Source organism: Danio rerio, chromosome 21 (genome assembly GCF_052040795.2).
Source record: "Danio rerio strain M-AB ecotype USA chromosome 21, GRCz13ab, whole genome shotgun sequence".
Lineage (NCBI taxonomy): Eukaryota > Metazoa > Chordata > Actinopteri > Cypriniformes > Danionidae > Danio > Danio rerio.
Genome location: NC_141041.1, coordinates 2,352,501 through 2,375,513, shown reverse-complemented (window position 1 = coordinate 2,375,513; position 23,013 = coordinate 2,352,501). Strand labels below are relative to the sequence as shown.

The window sequence follows — 23,013 nt, the reverse complement described above, 5'->3', positions numbered from 1 at the left end:
GTACCTGGATGGGAGACCACATGGGAAAGCTAGGTTGCTGCCGGAAGTGGTGTTAGTGAGGCCAGCAGGGGGCGCCCAACCTGCGGTCTGTGTGGGTCCTAATGCCCCAGTATAGTGACGGGGACGCTATACTGCTCAGTGAGCGCCGTCTTTCGGATGAGACGCTAAACCGAGGTCCCGACTCTCTGTGGTCGTTAAAAATCCCAGGATGTTCTTCGAAAAAGAGTAGGGGTTTAACCCCGGCATCCTGGCCAAATCTGCCCACTGGCCTCTGTCCATCATGGCCTCCTAACCATCCCCATATTCAATTGGCTGCATCACTGTCTCCTCTCCACCAATCAGCTGGTGTGTGGTGTGCGGTCTGGCGCAAAATGGCTGCCGTCGCGTCATCCAGGTGGATGCTGCACACTGGTGGTGGATGAGGAGATTCCCCCCACTGTGTAAAGCGCTTTGAGTGCCCAGAAAAGCGCTATATAAATGTAAGGAATTATTATTATTATTATTGAAAATCCATAACAGAGACGAAGAATTGTCTATCTGAGAGATATGAAGAGAACCAAGAGAGAGCAGTACCAGAAACACCCAGATCAGACATCATCATTTGACGACTCAGAACATTCTGTGTGAGAAATATTTGAGAATATTATAGATCAAAATAAAGAACCAAGCCTCTGCTTTTAAAACTGTCATCATCCCACCACCACTGACTAATCAATACCAACTATATAAATTTTGGACCGGTCTAAGACTTCTCAATGCATATTTTACCACAATTGTTTGTTTTTGTTCATTATTTTGCGTTATGTTATTTTGGAAGAGTAATAGATTAAAACTAGGGATGTAACAATATTGTAAATACCGTCATACCGCAATAGTAATGTTTTTCAATATTACCGTAGGCGCATGACTCAATAAAGCTATATTTCTGAGAAAAGTTTGCTTAACCGAATGAAGCGAACAGGAGGTAGCGGGAACTACAATTCCCATCAGCCCAGGCGTGGCCATCATCCTTTGCGGTCTGTTGTCACTGCAGATCCAGTAATGTGGAAATGGAGTGTGCTGCTAGTAGCGGGGAAGAAAAAGAGCTGGAAATGATCGAACCTAAAGCGGGTTTTAAATCGGATGTGTGGAAGCATTTCGGTTTCTTTCTAAAAAGATACGAAAAAGGAAAAAAGGTGACAGACTAAGAAAAAACAGTATGCAGGCACTGCCAGACTGTGGTGAAATATAAGTCGGGGAATACGACTAATAACAGTCATGGGGACTGCAGAACACAGCACACTTGTTAGATTGATGCAGACATTGACTTGTACCGTAAAGAGACCTCTATCTTACTCATGGCTTGTCCTCTCAAGTGGTGGAAAGACAATGCACAACGTTACCCACTGCGGTCAACCTTGGCTAAATCATATCTCTCTGTCCCAGAAACCTCAGTCCCAAATGAAAGGGTTGTTTCTGTTGCAGGGGACATGCCCAGAGACCCCAGCTTTCATCAAATTATAGTTATATGATCATTTTCCTTAAAAACCCATCTCTATCTAAGTGAGTGAGTGATAAATGTTGAATGTGATGAGTTTTCAACAATACTAAATTGAAACTTCATTTTTTCTACATGGTTTTATAGTTTTTTGTTATTAAAATTGAAAAATTGAAGTTTCGAAACGTACTGATAGATGGCTGATTTGTATGTCATGTTCAGTGCTAAGGTAAATAAACACTTTTGGCACTATTTTCAAGTCTTTTCATTAGTTTTGTTTTCCTGTAAATTACTCAATAAATACCGTACCGTGCCATTCATACCGAGGTGTTACAGTACTGTGAAATTCTGATGCCGTTACATCCCTTAATAAAACACATGTAATGTCACCCTATTTAGTTTCTTATGACTATACACTAGCAGTGGAGTTAACTGCAATGTGACAGGGCGCCACCTGAAATCTTGCCTAGGGTGCTTAATTGGTTAGGGCCGGGCCTGCACGCAAGCGGCGTGACTCGCTTGCTGGTTCAAGATAAACCCAGTTGAATGAATGCCGGGAGCGCACATGACAAGAACTAACTGACCAGCTTCATACTTTGAATGGAATAAACACATTTCAGTAGACTAAATACCCCAGACAAACTCCGAGCACTCAAACACTGCAGTGCTTTGTCATTTTCTCTGTGAGTAAAACTTGTATCAGAGTGACGGCAGTATCAGCTTGTCATCATATGAGAAAACGGTTGAACCCAAACCCACTCGGTCCAAGGTAAAATTGTCAAGTGTTGACCGGTCCGCAGTGATAACAAGGTTGAGGACCACTGCTGTAAACAATCCAAAACAAATCTTGCTTAGGGGGGCTAATAATATTGACCTTAAAATGGGTTAAAAATATTAAAAACTGCTTTTATTCTAGCCGAAATAAATCAAATAAAGAAGATAAAATATTATCGGAAATACTGTGGAAATTTCCTGGATCTGTTCAACATCATTTGGGAAACATTTGAAAAAATTCACACTTCTGTCTTCATCTGTTGGTTAATGTTTTGAGGGTTTAACAATGCTGCTCTCTCACCGCTGAGTGTGTTTTTCTGTGTGTGTGTGTGTGTGTGTGTGTGTGTGTGTGTGTGTGTGTGTGTTTCAGATGAACACGTCTCTGTTAGGCAGCATTGGGATGTTGAATTCGGCTCCTCAGCTGCGCTGCATTAAAACCTATCAGGTCCCTCCGGTTCAGCCGGCGTCGCCCGGATCCCAGAACGCCCTCAAACTGGCCCGGCTCATCTGGACCTCCAACCGAAACGTCATCCTGATGGCCCACGACGGAAAAGAGCATCGCTTCATGGTGTAAAAGAAGCCTGAAAACCGCGTTTACACTCGTCTCATTCCTTACTTTACTTCAGCAATTTGCAAACGTGTTTGTTTATTTGATGATTATTTATGATGATAAAGGACTGCAGGTCACTATATTTGTTTGCGCCGTGTTTTGTGCTGGAAGTGAGGCTTTTGGTCACAATTGATATCAGATTCATGCTAAATATTGATTTACAGAAATGATCAGATCATTCCTGCTGCATGCAGATAGAGTTGAAGACTAAATTATTTGACCTGGAACATGATTAATTCTTTAAAATAACTAATTCCCTAGTGATCATTCCTTAACTAATTCTCTAGTGAATCTGCGGACATGCAACAACTGTACCCATGAGGAAAACACAAAACAAAAGACTCCATCTGGAGCTCCTTCACAGGACTCAACAGTAGTAAACACTCACCTCCGCCCACACTCGTCAGAGCTACCAAGCCAACCAATCACAGAGCTTGACTACACATCGTTGCCCAATGCGTCCACGCATAGTCTGTGCCAAAGCATACGCGAATGCTTGACGCAGATGTATAAATCAGCCTTTACTGGCTCTTTACCTGCAACACCCCCCTTCTCACCACCCACCATCTTGTTACCTTCACCACACCCAACCCCACACACACACACATATGCCCCCTCCCACCCCCACCAGCAGAAGTGCAGTATTGGTGGCACTGTGCCTTCTGATGCCTTTCAGTAGTCACGCTGGCTTTCTCAAGCCAACATCAAAGTTCATCAACCAACTTTAGGTTCTAGTCATCATGTAAGATACCAGTATTCAGCTTAAAGTGAATTAAAAGGCTTAACAGGGTTAATCAGGCGAGCTATTTGACGACAGTGGTTTGTTCTGTTGACAATTGGGGAAAAAATAATAATATTGACCCTAAAATTGTGTATTAAAAATTAAAAAACTGCTTTTATTCCAGGCAGACTAAAGAAATGACGACGTTCACATGATGAAAAAATATTATAGCAATTATTCTGAAAGTGTCCTCGCTCTGTATAACATCACTTGGGTAATATCTGATTTATACTCAAAATAATTTAGGCTTCAACTGCATGCAGATTCACACATTTCAGGCCTGGCCGACTATCAGAAATGAGCTTATTTATAATGACTGGTACTGGATGATTCGCAGCATATCGTGTAATATAGGGATTCTGTGTTTATTTGCGCTCGTGGTGTACAGTAGTCGTGTAACGTTTGCGTGTTTGTGAGTTGTTGGTTAGTGTGTGACGTCTTTGGCACTGAATACGGTTGTGTGCGCTTTTCCCACAGTGACTTCTGCAAACTCTCTCTCTCTCTCTCTCACACACACACACACACACAAACACACACACACATGTTTGTTTTTGTGAAAAGTGGGGACATTACAAAGGTTTCCATTCATTTTATACAGTCCAAAGCGTATATTGTAATGCCCTCACCCCACCCCTAAACCCAACCATCACAGGAGACAGTGTGCAGCTTTACTCCCTGATTAAACTCATCCTGTAGGGTTTATAAGCATTTTGAGAAATGAGGACGTCACCAATGTCCTTATATTTCACCTCCTTTTTGTAATAGCTGTGTCATACCCATGTCATTATACAGATTGTGTCCTGATATGTCACAAAAACATGTACACACACACACCAATAGAGGACTACATTATAGAGACGCCTTTACTGTAGCACACTGTAAATCTGCTACTGCACTGAAAACACTGTTCACTTATATACTTGTATAAAATGGGTAATTAAATCGCCTCACAGCAAGAAGGTCGCTGGTTCGAGCCCTGGCTAAATCAGCATTTCTGTGTAGAGTTTGCATGTTCTCCCTGTGTTGGCGTGGGTTTCCTCCGGGTGCTCCGGTTTCCCCCACAGTCCAAACACATGCGCTATAGGAGTACTGATGAGCTAAATCCATAGTGTATGAGTGTGTATGGGTGTTTCCCAGTATTGGGTTGCAGCTGGAAGGGCATCCGCTGTGTAAAACATATGCTGGAATAGTTGGCAGTTCATTCCGCTGTGGCGACCCCTGATAAATAAAGGACTAAGCCGGAGGAAAATGAACTACAGGCATGTACATCAATATGGGTGTGTGTGTACATGTATATGTGTGTGCGATGGTCATTTTGTGTGTGTGTGTGTGTGTTTAAGAATACATGAGTGGTATGTTTGTATTTATGGGTGTGTGTGTATGAGTGTACATGAGTGGTGCAGTACAGTGTGTGTGTGTGTATGAGAGTACGAGTGGTATGTGTGCGCGGTTGTGGGCATGCATGTGGGTGTGTGTGTGTGTGTGTGTGTTTCAGTGTAAGTGCATGTATGTGTGTATTTTAATGTGCGCGAGTGTGTGTGTCTGGACATATTTGTGTGCACGTGTGTGTATCTGCAAGCATGCGTGAATTATATGCGAGAGTGTGCGATCTAGTTTGTGTGTTTGAGAATAATGAGTGGTATGTATGTGTGTATTAATGGGTGTGTGTGTATATATGTATGAGTGTACATGAGTGGTGCAGTACAGTGTGTGTGTGTGTGTGTGTTTATAATAATGTAAAAGTCCTTGAACGTTCTGTGAACTGATGCAAAGTTCAGATCATAAGAACATTGATTTTTCCTGCATATATTAGTAACACCCCCCCCCCACACACACACACACACACACACCTCTCTCTCTGCTGTATGCAGTTGTTCAGACTCCGCTCCATCATGACATGTAAATGAAAATAGATGCTTTAGCTGTTGATTAAATGTGAAGCGATCAAGTCGTGTAGTTTCAGATCATCAAACCAACAGTTGTCTGTGTGTGTGGAGGCGAATGTGTGTGTGTGTGTGTGTGTGTGTGTGTGTGTGTGTGTGTGTGTGTGTGTGTGTGTGTGTGTGAAATAACGGTACAACATTCACTATATCAAGCTGTGCTTTACTGCTGTTACTGGAAAACCAATGGGAATCATGAATCTTGTTGTGTAATTGTGTTAATAAAGGTAAATGTGAGAATCATCAGTGTGTGTTTGTGTCGTATTCACACACACGCATGCGTCATGCCAGATTATATATATATATATATATATTAATGCAGTAAGGTTTGCACATTATTCTGTACACTAAACATTGATATGAACTCAGATCTTTGGCACAGGTATTGTATGATTTTTTTATTGTCATTTTTATATTGCTATATTTTTTATATTTATATGCTGTTGTTTTATTCAGAAATTAATGTTCAGAATCCAAAATGTTAATGCATTTTTGTATTTATTTATTTAGCTTTTTATATTGTATTTGTTTTATATATAATTGTTTTACTTTTTTGAAGATATGAAAACTTCTCAGAACTGTATTTTGTTTACTTTTCATTTTTCAAACATTTTTTGTGAGTATATTGATATTATTTATAAAATATTGATTATACACTTACTGGCCACTTTATTAGGTACACGGTTTGTCCCCTTTTGCCTTCAGAACTGCCTAAATCCTTCATGGCGTCGATTCAACAAGATACTGGAAATAATCCTCAGAGATTTTGCTCCATATTGACATTATAGCATCACAGAGTTGCTGCAGATTTGTCGGCTGCCAAATTCTGAGCCGACCACCTGAATGTGTCAGCAGAAATGGAGACTCATCAGAGCAGCAACGTTTCTCCAATCTTCTATTGTCCAGTTTTGGTGAGTCTGTGTGAATTGTAGCCTCAGTTTCCTGTTCTTAGCTGACAGGAGCGGCACCCGGTGTGCTCTTCTGCTGCTGTAGCCCATCCGCCTCAAGGTTGGACGTGTTGTGTGTTCAGAGATGCTCTTCTGCAGAGCTCGGTTGTAACGAGTGCTTATTTGAGTTACTGTTGCCTTTCTATCAGCTGGAACCAGTCTGGCCATTCTCCTCTGACCATCAACAAGGCCTTTGCGCCCACAGAACTGCCGCTCACTGGATATTTCCTCTTAGTCGGAGCATTCTCTGTAAACCCTAGAGATGGTTGTGCGTGAAAATCCCAGTAGATCAGCAGGTTCTGAAAAAGTCCAGTAATTAAATCACCTTTCTTCCCCATTCTGATGCTTGCTTTCAACTGCAGCGGATCGTTTTGACCATGCCTACACACCTAATTGTATTAAGTTGCTGCCATGTGATTGGCTAAATTGAAATGTGTGTTAACGAACAGTTTGGCAGGTGTACCTAATAAAGTGGCCAGTGAGTGTATATTAATATCACAGGTGTTAATAGTAAAACATTTTGTGGTATTTAAATATATTTATTCACTTGCTAAAGTCTTTTTCAGTCTGTCCTGTCCCTGCAGCTGAACTACATGCATGAACAGAAGAAATGGACAGCGCCTGAGGTAAAAATATGAGGGTCACAGCAGAGGCTCTGAATGCTCATGACCATGTGATATTTCAGTTTTTCCTCTTTAATAAATCTGCAAACATCGTGTGCTTTTCTGTCATTATGGAGTGCTGTGTGGACATTAATGAGGAGATAATGCTTTCAACAAATGGCCGTAATGCAACAGAGTAAAACATTTAAGGGCATCAGAATACTTTCCATAGCCACTGTAAATAAATCACGTTTTTCTTTCTCAAGCTGACCTTTTTCTCTATTTAATTTTATTGTTTTGTTCCACTTATGAAAGTCATTTTAGATGCGGATGCATGTTTATTCATTTATTTAGTTTGTTTGTTGACAGGTAACAGCAGAAAGCCGGCCTGCATTGCAGGTTTAAACCCCCAAAAGCGCGTCCCTGATTTGGTGAATTGGTCCACAGGGACGTGTGTGTTGTGTTTTGTCCATCATGTGAGCCGAGCGTCAGTGCAGTAATAGAGAGCAGGTCTTTCCTGGAGTCCAGAGAAACGCTCTCCTGTCTGCGCTAATCTGCTTTTCTCTCTCCAAATAAATACCGTTTCTATTTCCAGGCCTTTTGCTGCAGGTTTGATTCCTCTCAGGGTTTGGCTGTGGACGGCGCTTTATAGATCGGCGGAACAGATGCACGTCCTCACAAACCCTCTCACTGTGAAATATTAGGCCTATTATCAGCGCTGCGCGAGGATTCATCATTTTAAGTGTGAAAATACAAGCCCAGATGAGGAATGGGCTTCAGCTCAGCCGCTCATTAGCAAGTCTGAGAGAGATGAGGATGATGATGACGAAGATCAAGATCAGGACAGTCAATGAGGTTTGAGTTCACTGAAATTCAGCAGCAGTTAATGATCTGATGATCAATCCGAGAACTCTGCTCAGTTTGGAGTCCAGAATTTAGGCAAGCATCATTAACAGCAAAGAAAACGTCAATGTATTATTAATTAACTTTTTTGGGCCAATTTCAGCGGCCTGCAGAGAATAGTTGATCTTATTTTAATATACACACTCACTGGCCACTTTATTAGGTACACCTTACTAGTACCAGGTTGGACCCCCTTTGACTGCAGAGCTGCCGTAATCCATCATGGCGTCGATTCAACAAGATACTGGAAATATTCCTCAGAGATTTTGCTCCATATTGACATGATAGCATCACACAGTTGCTGCAGATTTGTCGGCTGCACATCCATGATGCCAATCTCCCGTTCCACCACATCCCAAAGCTGCTCTATTGGATTGAGCTCTGGTGACTGTGGAGGCCATTTGAGTACAGTGAACTCATCGTCATGTTCAAGAAACCAGTCTGAGATGATTCACGCTTTATGACATGCTGCGTTATCCTGCTGGAAGTAGTCATCAGAAGATGGAGACACTGTGCTCATAAAGGGATGGACATGGTCGGCAGCAATACTCAGGTAGGCTGTGGCGTTGATGCTCAATTGGTACTAATGGACCCAAAGTGTGCCAAGAAAATCCCCCCCACACCATTACACCACCACCATCAGCCTGAACCGCTGATACAAGGCAGGATGGATCCATGCTTTCATGTTGTTGATGCCAAATTGTGAGCCGAGCATCTGAATGTGTCAGCAGAAATGGAGACTCATCAGAGCAGCAACGTTTCTCCAATCTTCTATTGTCCAGTTTTGGTGAGTCTGTGTGAATTGTAGCCTCAGTTTCCTGTTCTTAGCTGACAGGAGCGGCACCCGGTGTGGTCTTCTGCTGCTGTAGCCCATCCTCCTCAAGGTTGGACGTGTTGTGTGTTCAGAGATGCTCTTCTGCAGAGCTCGGTTGTAGCGAGTGCTTATTTGAGTTACTGTTGCCTTTCTATCAGCTGGAACCAGTCTGGCCATTCTCCTCTGACCTCTGGCATCAACAAGGCATTTGCACCCACAGAACTGCCGCTTACTGGATATTTCCTCTTCGTCAGACCATTCTCTGTAAACCCTAGAGATGGTTATGCGTGAAAATCCCAGTAGATCAGCAGTTTCTGAAATAGACCAGCAATCAAATCCTCTTTATTCCCCATAGTGGTCAACATTTGAAGTGGATCAAAATATATATATTTTAATTGTCCCTAGACAAGAGTGGGTGTTAGTTGAAGATTTAGGACAAGTTTAGTAAAAGGTTGTGATCCACTTCAGGTTTATATATAGGATTTGTTAGCATATAGTTTTGTTTTTAATGCAAATGTAAAACATTAATAATGAAAGCATTTCAAGCAATCATTTGTATTGCCAAAATCAACAGCTCAAATGCAAACATTTAATTATCTAATATTTTTTGTTATTAACAGCATTGTGTTGCATTTTTTTAATTTGATATGCATTAGTTTAGGTTTTTAGTAGATATTAAATGTTGATATAACAGCATTGTTGCATTTTTTTAAAACTTGTTATTTATTAATTTAGCTTTTTAGCCGTTATCAACAACTCATTTATATGCGCATGATGAATACATTTCAGACGTTTAGAATTACATTTTATGCTGTTTATGTATTTATTAATTTAATATGTAATGTTTATTTATTCCTATATTTTCTCAGCTATTGGATAATTGGTTTCTTCTTCTCGTCTCTAGTTTAATGCTGATCTGGTGTGCTGGTTTGAAACACTAAAGGCTCAGCTCTTGTTTTGTCATTGCTGAGTATTTAGGAAGGCAGAAAAAAAATTGCCCCACAGGTCCAATCATTATTAATTGCAGTTCATCTCCCACTGGAGAAAATAATGTCAATATCTTACGGCTGCTGTGTCCAATTAAGCCTGACTCATTAATCTGTGGTTTAATTAACATGTTTGTTTAATTCATGTGCTTTATTTTGCATCTTAATTAGATTTTTGCATTCTCTGATGCAGCTTTGCCCTTGTTAGGGCATTGCTACAGTATGAGGTTGTTATGGTGTTGCATTGAGTTAAAGCTGTTGCTATGAGGTAAGTGCTTTGCTATGAGGTTGTTAGGGTGTTGCTATGAGTTAAAGGCACTGCTCTGAGGGTGTTTGGGTGTTGCTATGAGATAAACTGCTCTGCTATAAGGTTGTTAGGGTGTTGCTATGAGGTAAAGCCATTGTTATGAGGTTGTTAGGGTGTTGCTATGAGGTAAAGGCACTGCTATGAGGTTGTTAGGGTGTTTCTTTTAGGTAAAGGGACTGCAATGAGGTTGGTAAAGCCATTGCCATGACATTGTTAATGTGTTGCTATGAAGTAAAGCCATTGCTATGAGGTTGTTAGGGTGTTGCTATGAGGGGAAGCCATTGTTATGAGGTTGTTAGGGTGTTTCTATTAGGTAAAGTCACTGCTATGAGGTTGTTAGGGTGTTGCTATGAGGTAAAGCCATTGCCATGACATTGTTAAGGGGTTGCTATGAGGTAAAGCCATTGTTATGAGGTTGTTAGGTTGTTGCTATGAGGTAAAAGCACTGCTATGAGGTTGTTAGGGTATTTCATTTAGGTAAAGGGACTGCAATGAGGTTGTTAGGGTGTTGGTATGAGGTAAAGCCATTGCCATGACATTGTTAAGGTGTTGCTATGAAGTAAAGCATTGTTATGAGGTTGTTGGGGTGTTGCATTGAGGTAAAGCCATTGCTATGAGGTTGTTAAGGTGTTGCTATGAGGGCAAGCCATTGTTATGAGGTTTTGGGGTGTTGCTATTAGGTAAAGTCACTGCTATGAGGTTGTTAGGGTGTTTCTATGAGGTAAAGGGACTGCAATGAGGTTGTTAGGGTGTTGGTATGAGGTAAAGCCATTGCCATGACATTGTTAAGGGGTTGCTATGAGGTAAAGCCATTGCTATGAGGTTGTTAGGGTGTTACTATGAGGGGAAGCCATTGCTATGAGGTTGTTAGGGTGTTGCTATGAGGGGAAGCCATTGCTATGAGGTTGTTAGGGTGTTTCTATTAGGTAAAGTCACTGCTATGAGGTTGTTACGGTGTTTCTATAAGGTAAAGCCATTGCCATGACATTGTTAAGGGGTTGCTATGAGGTACAGCCATTGTTATGAGGTTGTTAGGGTGTTTATTTTAGGTAAAAGCACTGCTATTAGGTTGTTAGGGTGTTTCTTTTAGGTAAAGGGACTGCAATGAGGTTGTTAGAGTGTTGCAAAAAGGTTGCTATGAGGTTGTAAAGGCATTGCTACAAGGTTGTTAAGGTGTTGCTGTGAAGTTGTTTGAGTGTTATGAGAGTGTTAAGGTGTTGTGGTTAGGGTGTTGCTATGAGGTTAAGGAGATAAGAGGCTGCTATGAATTTGTTAGTATGTTGCTATTAGGGCATAAGGGTGTCAGGTGTTGCAGTAAGGTTGCTGAGGTGTTGCTTTGAGGTTGTAAAGGCAATGAAATACGGTTGTTAAAATGTTGCTATGAAGTGGACAGGTTTTGTTATGAGATTGTTAGTGTTGTTAGAATGTTGCGTTCAGGTTGTGGTGTTGTTTTAAGGGGATAAGTGGTTGCGATTAGGTTGTGAAGGTGTTGTGAGCATGTGAATGCAGCAGGGCCGTACAGTATGTAGAGATCTGACTGTCAGGTTCATGTGATCTCTGACCCAGAATGCTCTGCAGGACGACAGACACTCGTGTCTGGGAACAGCGGATGGACACTAATATGGAGTCCAGCACGACCTCTGACCTTCCACTTTGTATTTCTGCTCCCCTGCTCCAACTGTATGTCAGCACAGAGGGGAAAAATCAATCGCTACACACACACACACACACACACACACACACACACACACACACACACACACACACACACTAATGACAGACACTGTGTGCGAGTGTTTAGTAGCTTAAGGCTGAATATTCTATACTCTCAGAACTGCTGCTCTTTTCATTTGCACACTCGCTCTTTAATGTGAACAATGCAAGACATGTAGGATGAAAGATGATTGTATTAAATATGATTCATATGTATTATATTAATTGTATAATGTAGTGTCCTGCACTCAAATGTTCGGTCATTAGTATGCTTATATACAGGGGCGCAACTGCACATTTGCTGATGGGTATGCGGCTTCAACTTTTGCGCGCCCCCCTTCAATCTAACTATATTTTATAACAGGCAAGTGATAAAATGTGGAAAATATTTCCATCAATAAATTAAAGATATTTTTTCATAAAGATATCAATATGCTTCAAAAAATACAGTTTCGCAGTTCTGAACACAACTGAAATAGTATGAAGTAAAAGATATAATTACATTAAGCATGTTAAGTCGCAAAGAAATGAATCTCATACCACCCCAAATTTCTTCTCAATTTAATTTTCCCTCACTAAATGATTATATCACCTTGACTAGCCTTGCTTTTGGACTTTTTGTACTACATTTGTCAAAACAAAATGATAGACATGGGAGTCCTAAAGGGCAAAAGAAGATTGCAATTACTTCTCACATGCATACTGTGAGAAGTGTAAGGTCTGTCTCTGCAAGAACAATTGACTGAAACTACTAAAAGTTAAATAAAAAAGACTGTCAAATGTTTAGTGTAAAAAAGAAAAAAACAGAAACAAACAAATGTTCTATTTAATTGAAATGTTATAACTTTGTTTGTAGCTAAAATTAAAATAGTTTTGAGCTAAGAAGTTACCAAAAGTCCTGATGAATCAATATGATACATAATAAATTCATAAAAACATGTATATGGTATAAAAAATGGGGGTGGGGGGGTGGGTGGTTAAATGATTTTTTAATTTAATAAAATACAATATTATACGCGTATAAAATGCTAATTAAACATTTTTAACATAAAATTTTTAACGCCCCTATGCGCCGCATATACTGCATACCCCCTTTTTGCGCCACTGCTTATATAGTAGTTTAGTATGCTCAGATATCTCATAAACAGTGTTTTGAGTTCAATATTGAATTAACATGATATTCAGTATTTAATATTTCAGAATCTGCAGATGAATATGAAGTTCGGGACAGCGCACACGCCTATGTGTAACATATAGTCTCCAAAAAACACTGCTTCTGGTGTTTAATCCCCCACTTAAAGAACTAGTGTGTGTGTGTGTGTGTGTGTGTGTGTGTGTGTGTGTGTGTGTGTGTGTGTGTGTGTGTGTGTGTGTGTGTGTGTGTGTGTGTGTGTGTGTTCATTACTGTAATGTGTCACTGCTGCCAGTTTCTACAAATGGAGTCATTAACCTTTTCTGCACTTGTTGATCTAGTTCAAATTAACTCGAGTGTGTAGTTTGTGCGCACGTGTGTGAGTGTATTGTTTATGTGCGACAGTGTGTCTGTGTTTTTTGTGAGCGTGTAGCATGTCTGTGTGTGTTTATTGTTTGTATGTCAGGGTGTCTTTGTTGTTTGTGTGTGCATTGTTTGTGTTTGAGGGAGTGTTTGTCTTTGTGTTCTTTGTATCAGTGTTGGTGTGTGTGTGTGTGTGTTGTTTGCATGCGAGAGTGTGTCATTATGCTGTTTGTGTTTGTGAGTGTGTCTGTGTGTGTGTGTACTGTTTGTATGCAAGAGTGTATCTATGTTTCTGAGTGTGTTGCATGTCTGTGAGTGTGTGTTGTTTGTATGTGAGAGTGTTTGTCTTTGTGTGTGTGTATTGTTTGTGTGCGAGAGTGTGTCTATGTTGGTTGTTTGTGTGTAGCATGTAGGATAGTGTGTGTGTGTGCATTGTTTGTTTGAGGAAGTGTTTGTCTGAGCTGTTTGTGTCAGTGTGTGTGTGTGTGTGTGTGTGTTGTTTGTGAGTGTGTAGCATGTTTGAGTGTGTGTTTGTTTGCAAGTGTCTATGTTGTTTGTGAGTGTGTAGCATGTCTGAGTGTGTGTAATGTTTGTGTGTGAAAGAGTTATATTTTTTGTGAGAGTGTACCATGTGTGTGTGTATTGAGTGTGTAGCATGTCTGAGTGTGTGTGTGTAATGTTTGTGTGTGAAAGTGTGAGAGAGTTATGTTGAGTGTGTAGCATGTCTAAATGTGTGTGTATAATGTTTGAGTGAAAGTGTGACGGAGTTATGTTGTATGTGTGTGTGTGTGTATTGAGTGTGTAGCATGTCTAAGTGTGTGTAATGTTTGTGTGTGAAAGTGTGAGAGAGTTATGTTGTGTGTGTGTGTATTGAATGTGTAGCATGTCTGAGTGTGTGTGTGTATGGTTTTTGTTTGCAAGTGTCTTTGTTGTTTGTGTGTGTGTGTGTGTGTGTGTGCATTGTTTGTATGCGAGAGTGTGTCTTTCTGTTGGTTGTGTTTGTAAGTGTAGCATCTCTGTGAGTGTGTGTATTGTATGTTTGAGTTTGTCTTTGTGTGTGTTAGAGTCTGTAACATGCCAGTGAGTGTGTGTTTGTGTGTGTGCGTGTGCATTGCCTTTGTGTTGTTTTGTGTCAGGGTGTGTTTCAGCTGAAGAACCCAGTGCTGGTCAGAGTGTGTGTATGTGTATGTGTGTGATGGTCAGTGTCCAGAGGCTCCGCTTCAGTCGTCCAATCAGCCGAGCGCTGCATCATCTCTCAAGGTGACGGTGACCTTTGACCTTCATGCCTGGCGTTCATTTCTCACCGCTCTTCCCCCCAAACCATTTTACAGTCCAGAAAGGGGCGATCGATGGCGCCGCTCGTCTTCTGACCCGCTTCCTCTTCTTCAGGTGCCGCCGGGTCATTTTTCAAGAGAAAGATGCTGCGGTCGCCATGGTGATGGTGCTGATGCTGAGAGCTCCACTGCTGAGGAGGTTTGCTTTTACATAGTGTGCGTGCGTGCGTGCGTGTGTGTATTTGGGTGTGTGTGTGAGAGTGTGTGTGTGGTAGCAGATGGCAAACTGACTGTGTGTGTTTGCATGTGGATGAAAAGACCTGACTTGATCTCTAGGGGGCTGCAAACAATGCATTTCTGCTGCCCGAACACAAACAAAGATGTTTTGTGTGTGTGTGTGTGTTAGCATGCCTTCACTTGTGTTTGCTTCATTCAAAATTAAGAAATAAGAAATAAATTAGATGGATGGACAGACAGATAGATAGATATGTAAATAGATAGATAGATAGACAGATAGATAGACGGATAGATAGATAGATAGATAGATAGATAGATAGATAGATAGATAGATAGATAGATAGATAGATAGATAGATAGATAGATAGATAGATAGATAGATAGATAGATAGATAGATAGATAGATAGATAGACGGATAGACAGATATACATATAGATGGACGGACGGACGGATGGATGGATGGACGGACAGATAGATAGATAGATAGATAGATAGATAGATAGATAGATAGATAGATAGATAGATAGATAGATAGATAGATAGATAGATAGATAGATAGATAGATAGATAGATAGATAGATAGATAGATAGATAGACGGACAGATAGATAGATAGATAGATAGATAGATAGATAGATAGATAGATAGATAGATAGATAGATAGATAGATAGATAGATAGATAGATAGATAGATAGATAGATAGACGGATAGACAGATATACATATAGATGGACGGACGGACGGATGGATGGATGGACAGATAGATAGATAGATAGATAGATAGATAGATAGATAGATAGATAGATAGATAGATAGATAGATAGATAGATAGATAGATAGATAGATAGATAGATAGATAGATAGATAGATAGACGGACAGATAGATAGATAGATAGATAGATAGATAGATAGATAGATAGATAGATAGATAGATAGATAGATAGATAGATAGATAGATAGATAGATAGATAGATAGATAGATAGATAGATAGATAGATAGATAGATAGATAGATAGATAGACGGACAGATAGATAGATAGATAGATAGATAGATATATAGATAGATAGATAGATAGATAGATAGATAGATAGATAGATAGATAGATAGATAGATAGATAGATAGATAGACGGATAGATAGACGGATAGACAGATATACAGATAGATGGACGGACGGATGGATGGATAACTTTTTATAGATAGATAGATAGATAGATAGATAGATAGATAGATAGATAGATAGATAGATAGATAGATAGATAGATAGATAGATAGGTAGATAGATAGATAGATAGATAGATAGATAGATAGATAGATAGATAGATAGATAGATAGATAGATAGATAGATAGATAGATAGATAGATAGATAGATAGATAGATAGATGGATGGAAGGATAGATAGATAGATAGATAGATAGATAGATAGATAGATAGATAGATAGATAGATAGATAGATAGATAGATAGATAGATAGATAGATAGATAGATAGATAGATAGATAGATAGATGATGGATGGATGGAAGGATAGATAGATGGATGGAAGGATAGATAGATAGATAGATAGATAGATAGATAGATAGATAGATAGATAGATAGATAGATAGATAGATAGATAGATAGATAGATAGATAGACGGACAGATAGATAGATAGATAGATAGATAGATAGATAGATAGATAGATAGATAGATAGATAGATAGATAGATAGATAGATAGATAGATAGATAGATAGATAGATAGATAGATAGACGGATAGACAGATATACATATAGATGGACGGACGGACGGATGGATGGATGGACAGATAGATAGATAGATAGATAGATAGATAGATAGATAGATAGATAGATAGATAGATAGATAGATAGACGGACAGATAGATAGATAGATAGATAGATAGATAGATAGATAGATAGATAGATAGATAGATAGATAGATAGATAGATAGATAGATAGATAGATAGATAGATAGATAGATAGATAGATAGATGATGGATGGATGGAAGGATAGATAGATGGATGGAAGGATAGATAGATAGATAGATAGATAGATAGATAGATAGATAGATAGATAGATAGATAGATAGATAGATAGGTAGATAGATAGATAGATAGATGGATGGATGGATGGATGGATGGATGGATGGATGGATGGATAGATAGATAGATAGATAGATAGATAGATAGATAGATAGATAGATAGATAGATAGATAGATAGATAGATAGATAGATAGATAGATAGATAGATAGATAGATAGATAGATAGATAGATAGATAGGTAGATAGATAGGTAGATAGATAGGTAGATAGATAGATAGATAGGTAGATAGATAGGTAGATAGATAGGTAGATAGATAGGTAGATAGATAGATAGATAGGTAGATAGATAGGTAGATAGATAGGTAGATAGATAGATAGATAGATAGAAAGTATATGCAAAATATAGCAATACAAATACTATATAAAACAACTATATGTAGATAGATAGATGGACGGATGAATAGATGGATGGATAAATAAGTAGACATATATATATATATATGTGTGTGTGTGTGTGTATATATATATTTATATCAAAAATAGCAATACAAATACTGTATTGTATGTTATATAAATGTGTGTGTGTGTAACATTCATATTATTATATGTAATTCATATGGATTACTGCAATATGTGAATGCATTAATAAAAGCAATTTTGCCAACTTTTGTTATCTTTAGTATTAAATTGTTGTTATTTATTAATATTATTATTTTATTATTTTATTTCAAACCCAAAACTAAATTATAAATAAATAAATTATCATAAAAAAAATAATAATTTACAAGATTTTTAAAACAAAATAATGAAACGTGAACCTAAAAGCGAAGTTGTAGAAGAGAAAGTGTAAATATGTGTTTTAAATGCATCAGAATTCAGAATAACAAGATGTAAACGCTGAATCAAAACCTCAGAATGGTGAGATTTAAATGCTGAAATGAGCCAAAATCTGTGTTTTCCGGTGCATGTTTTTTTCTTTTATCCTGAATTTGGGCTTGAGCGCTCAGGTGGAGTGTGTGTGTGTGTGTGTGTGTGTTGTCTGAGATGCTCGTGTAGCAGCTGGACTCGCTCTATACTGCAGTTAAACAGTGTGTCGAGAGGAATGCCGATATGTCCAGCAGATGTTTGCGCAGTGTTTTTGTCTTGTCTCTTTGATGCTGTGGTCAGTGCAGCAGCGGGGGCTCAGGGCGCACATGGAGAACAGGCTTTATGACTGGCAGATGTCGCTCGCAGCTTTAAAGCAGTCTGTAATCCTATTTGGCCACTGAAAGGATCTTTAACGACCTGAGTGCGCCTGCAAAATAGTAAAAGTCACTGAAGCGACAGCTTGGCGTTTTAAAACTGCCATTACCAATGCTTTGGCGAAAGGTTCAAGCCAATAGGATGCCAGATTGCCTGGCCTGAAGAGGCTTCTTTATTTATTAGACGCATTATGAGCATCCTTAACAACAAGATGGTAAACTAATATTTTTGAAGCTATATTTTAATTTATGATTCTGTTAAATGCGCATAGATGACCCATATATGAGATATTACTGCATTTAAATATAGATTACACAATATTGAAAATCATTATAATGTAAATATACCAAAATGAATGTATTTTACATAAAATCTATTAAATTTTCTATGTCCATCTACCTATCGTTCAGTCAATCATTCTGTCTGTCCGTGCATCTATCTATCTATCTATCTATCTATTTATCTATCTATCTATCTATCTATCTATCTATCTATCTATCTATCTATCTATCTATCTATCTATCTATCTATCTATCTATCTATCTATCTATCTATCTATCTATCGGTCTATCATTTGATCCATCCATCCATCCCTCCGTCCGTCTGTCTGTCTATCTGTCCGTCCGTCCATCCATTCATCTATCTATCGTTTGTTCTATCATTTTGTCTATCTGTCAGTCCATCCATCTATCTATCCGTCTATCTATCTGTCTATTATTCGATCCATCCATCCATCCATCCATCTATCTATCTGTCTATATATCGGTCTATCTATCGGTCTATCATTCCATCCATCCATCCATCCATCTATCTATCCATCCCTCCGTCTGTCTGTCTATCTGTCCGTCCGTCCATCCATCCATCCATCTATCTATCGTTTGCTCTATCATTCTGTCTATCTGTCAGTCCATCCATCTATCTGTTGTTCTGTCTACCATTCTGTCTATCCATCCATCCATCCGTCCATCCGTCTATCTATCGGTCTATTATTTGATCCATCCATCCATCTATCTATCTGTTTATCTATCGCTCTATCATTCCATCCGTCCGTCCGTCCGTCCGTCCGTCCGTCCGTCCGTCCGTCCGTCCGTCCGTCCGTCCGTCCGTCCGTCCGTCCGTCCATCCATCCATCCATCCATCCATCCATCCATCCATCCATCCATCCATCCATCCATCCATCCATCCATCCATCCATCCATCCATCTATCTATCTATCTATCTATCTATCTATCTATCTATCTATCTATCGTTTGTTCTATCATTCTGTCTATCTGCCCATCCATATATCTGTCGTTCTGTCTATCATTCTGTCTATCCATCCATCCATCCATCTATCTATCCATCTATCTATCGGTCTATCATTTCATCCATTCATCCATCCATCCATCCATCCATCCATCTATCTATCTATCGGTCTATCATTCGATCCATCCATCCATCTATCTATCTATCGGTCTATCATTCGATCCATCCATCCATCTATCCATCCATCCATCCCTCCGTCCGTCTGTCTATCTGTCCGTCAGTCCATCCATCCATCCATCTATCTGTTGTTCAGTCTATCTATCTATCTATCTATCTATCTATCTATCTATCTATCTATCTATCTATCTATCTATCTATCTATCTATCTATCTATCTATCTATCTATCTATCTATCTATCTATCTATCCGTCCATCTATCTATCTATCTATCTATCTATCTATCTATCTATCTATCTATCTATCTATCTATCTATCTATCTATCTATCTATCTATCTATCTATCTATCTATCTATCTATCCATCCGTCCATCCATCTATCTATCTATCTATCGTTTGTTCTATCATTCTGTCTATCTGTCTGCCCATTCATATATCTGTCATTCTGTCTATCATTCTGTCTATCCATCCATCCATCCATCTATCTATCCGTCTATCTATCGGTCTATCATTCCATCCATCCATTCATCCATCCATCCATCCATCCATCCATCTATCTATCCGTCTATCTATCGGTCTATCATTCGATCCATCCATCCATCCATCCCTCCGTCCGTCTGTCTATCTGTCCGTCAGTCCATCCATCCATCCATCTATCTGTTGTTCAGTCTATCTATCTATCTATCTATCTATCTATCTATCTATCTATCTATCTATCTATCATCTATCTATCTATCTATCTATCTATCTATCTATCTATCTATCTATCATCATCTATCCATCCATCCATCCATCCATCCATCCATCCATCCATCTCTCTATCTCTCTATCTATCTATCTATCTCTCTCAGACATGACTTTATTGGCGTAATAAAAGCTTGATGATAAGTGTATGTTAATCTCTGTCCCTCACAGTATGTTATCATGATGCGTCCTGAAATGTGTATTTGCATTATTGGGGTCATTTGATTTTTGTGATGGGATACAGTGGAGTGAGGTCAGAGGTCATGACCTCAGGGACCAAGATTTGTGTGCACTGGTCAGGGGAAACAACAAGGCTTTCACAGGGATTAAAACACACACTGACCTGCAGCAGCTTTCACTGACTCTTATGTGGAAATGCTTAAGTTTAAGTGTGTATGAATGTGTGTTTTGTCTCTCTCTGTGTTTGAGTTCTTGTGGAAATGTTCAAGTCTAAATGTGTGTTTTGTCCTTCTCTTTCTTTCTTTCAATCTCTCTCTCTCTGTGTGTGTGTGTGTGTGTGATGCAGCTGAGATGATGTCTCTGAGAGCAGAAGGCGGAGCTCAATCATTTAGTTAGTGCCCCCTCTGGTAGGGGCGTGACCTCCACGCGTGGGGTCACTATAATTAGCATACAAGCCCCTCCCCTAACAGACTTCAACCAAGGCCACCCAGTACTGACATGCCTGTGTATGTGTGTGCGTGCGTGGAAAATAATGGAGTTTAGGGATGCACTGTTTATTATATGCACTGACTACATATACAGTATTAGTGTTATGGACAATGTATCATCAGGAATAATATTCATTATAATATAATAATAAAATATCCATAATATTTATCCAATTTCTTTTATTATTATATACAGTTAAAGGGAAAATTATTCACCCGACTGTAAAATGTTTATTCTTTTTCAAGTATTTCACAAGTAATGTTTAACAGAGCAAATTATATTCCACACAGTATTTGCTTTTAGATTTTTATTCTGGAAAGAATTTCTTTTAGTTTGGTTGGGAAAAAAAAACAGTTTTTAGGTTAATATTGCTAGGCTAGTTATATACACTCACCGGCCACTTTATTAGGTACACCTGTCCAACTGCTTGTCAACTCAGATTTCTAATCAGCCAATCACAGGGCAGCAGCTCAATGCATTTAGGCATGTAGACATGGTCAAGACGATCTGCTGCAGTTCAAACAGAGCATCAGAATGGGGAAGAAAGAGGATTTAAGTGACTTTGAACGTGGCATGGTTGTTGCTGTCAGACAGGCTGCTCTGAGTATTTCAGAAACTGCTGATCTGCTGGGATTTTCACGCACAACCATCTCTAGGGTTTACAGAGAATGTTCCGACAAAGAGGAAATATCCAGTGAGCGGCAGTTCTGTGGGCGCAAATGCCTTGTTGATGCCAGAGGTCAGAGGAGAATGGCCAGACTGGTTCCAGCTGATAGAAAGGCAACAGTAACTCAAATAAGCACTCGCTACAACCGAGCTCTGCAGAAGAGCATCTCTGAACACACAACACATCCAACCTTGAGGCGGATGGGCTACAGCAGCAGAAGACCACACCGGGTGCCGCTCCTGTCAGCTAAGAACAGGAAACTGAGGCTACAATTCACACAGACTCACCAAAACTGGACAATAGAAGATTGGAGAAACGTTGCTGCTCTGATGAGTCTCCATTTCTGCTGACACATTCAGATGCTCGGCTCAGAATTTGGCATCAACAACATGAAAGCATGGATCCATCCTGCCTTGTATCAGCGGTTCAGGCTGGTGGTGGTGGTGTAATGGTGTGGGGGAGATTTTCTTGGCACACTTTGGGTCCATTAGTACTAATTGAGCATCATCGCCACAGCCTACCTGAGTATTGCTGCTGACCATGTCCATCCCTTTATGAGCACAGTGTCTCCATCTTCTGATGGCTACTTCCAGCAGGATAACGCACCATGTCATAAAGCGTGAATCATCTCAGACTGGTTTCTTGAACATGACAAAGAGTTCACTGCACTCAAATGGCCTCCACAGTCACCAGAGCTCAATCCAATAGAGCAGCTTTGGGATGTGGTGGAACGGGAGATTGGCATCATGGATGTGCAGCCGACAAATCTGCAGCAACTGTGTGATGCTATCATGACAATATGGAGCAAAATCTCTGAGGAATATTTCCAGTATCTTGTTGAATCTCTGCCATGAAGGATTAAGGCAGCTCTGAAGAAAAAAGGGGTCCAACCCGGTACTAGTAAGGTGTACCTAATAAAGTGGTGAGTGTATATATGTATATTAAAATAGGATAAACTAATGTGGATGTAATTATTTTGATTGTCTAGAGAACAAACAACAAATGCTTTCCTAACTATCCTAACTTGCCGTGTAAACCTTATTAATTCGTCAAGCCTATAAATTGCAGCTGAATACTGCCACAGCGGATTGAACCACCAACTATTCCAGCATATGTTTTACGCAGCAAATGCCCTTCCAGCTGCAACCCAGTACTGGGAAACACCCATACACACTCATTCACACACCCATACTCTACCGCCAGTTTAGTTCATCAATTCCCCTATAGCGCATGTGCTTGGACTGTGGGGGAAACCGGAGCACAGAGAGGAAACCCACGTCAACACATGGAGAACATGCAAACTCTACACAGAAATGCCAACTGATCCATCCGGGACTTGAACCAGCGATCATCTTGCTTCTAAGCCA

At 39.6% G+C, this 23,013-nt stretch overlaps 2 protein-coding genes and 1 long non-coding RNA gene across 7 annotated transcripts in view; 1 reads left to right on the top strand and 2 right to left on the bottom strand.

Annotated features, from left to right (window-relative positions):
- wdr7 (WD repeat domain 7) overlaps positions 1-2,941 on the top strand; it is a 188,666-nt gene extending 185,725 nt beyond the window's left edge. For all 5 annotated transcript variants that reach the window (XM_087300465.1, XM_087300464.1, XM_087300463.1 and 2 more), the window contains one exon: positions 2,622-2,941. In XM_087300465.1, coding sequence (XP_087156591.1) covers positions 2,622-2,825 — 204 coding nt within the window. In that variant the 3' untranslated portion in view covers positions 2,826-2,941. The remainder of the gene's footprint in view (positions 1-2,621) is intronic.
- The window catches only part of LOC147838686 (uncharacterized), a 1,589,207-nt gene that overhangs the window by 1,303,688 nt on the left and 262,506 nt on the right, over positions 1-23,013 (bottom strand). The gene's annotated exons all lie outside the window — the stretch shown is intronic.
- Positions 15,008-15,901, bottom strand: LOC147838692 (uncharacterized; the record flags this gene model as incomplete). Its single annotated transcript, XM_087300565.1, has 1 exon — positions 15,008-15,901. A coding segment is annotated over one exon (840 nt), but the record flags the coding sequence as incomplete, so codon positions are not given.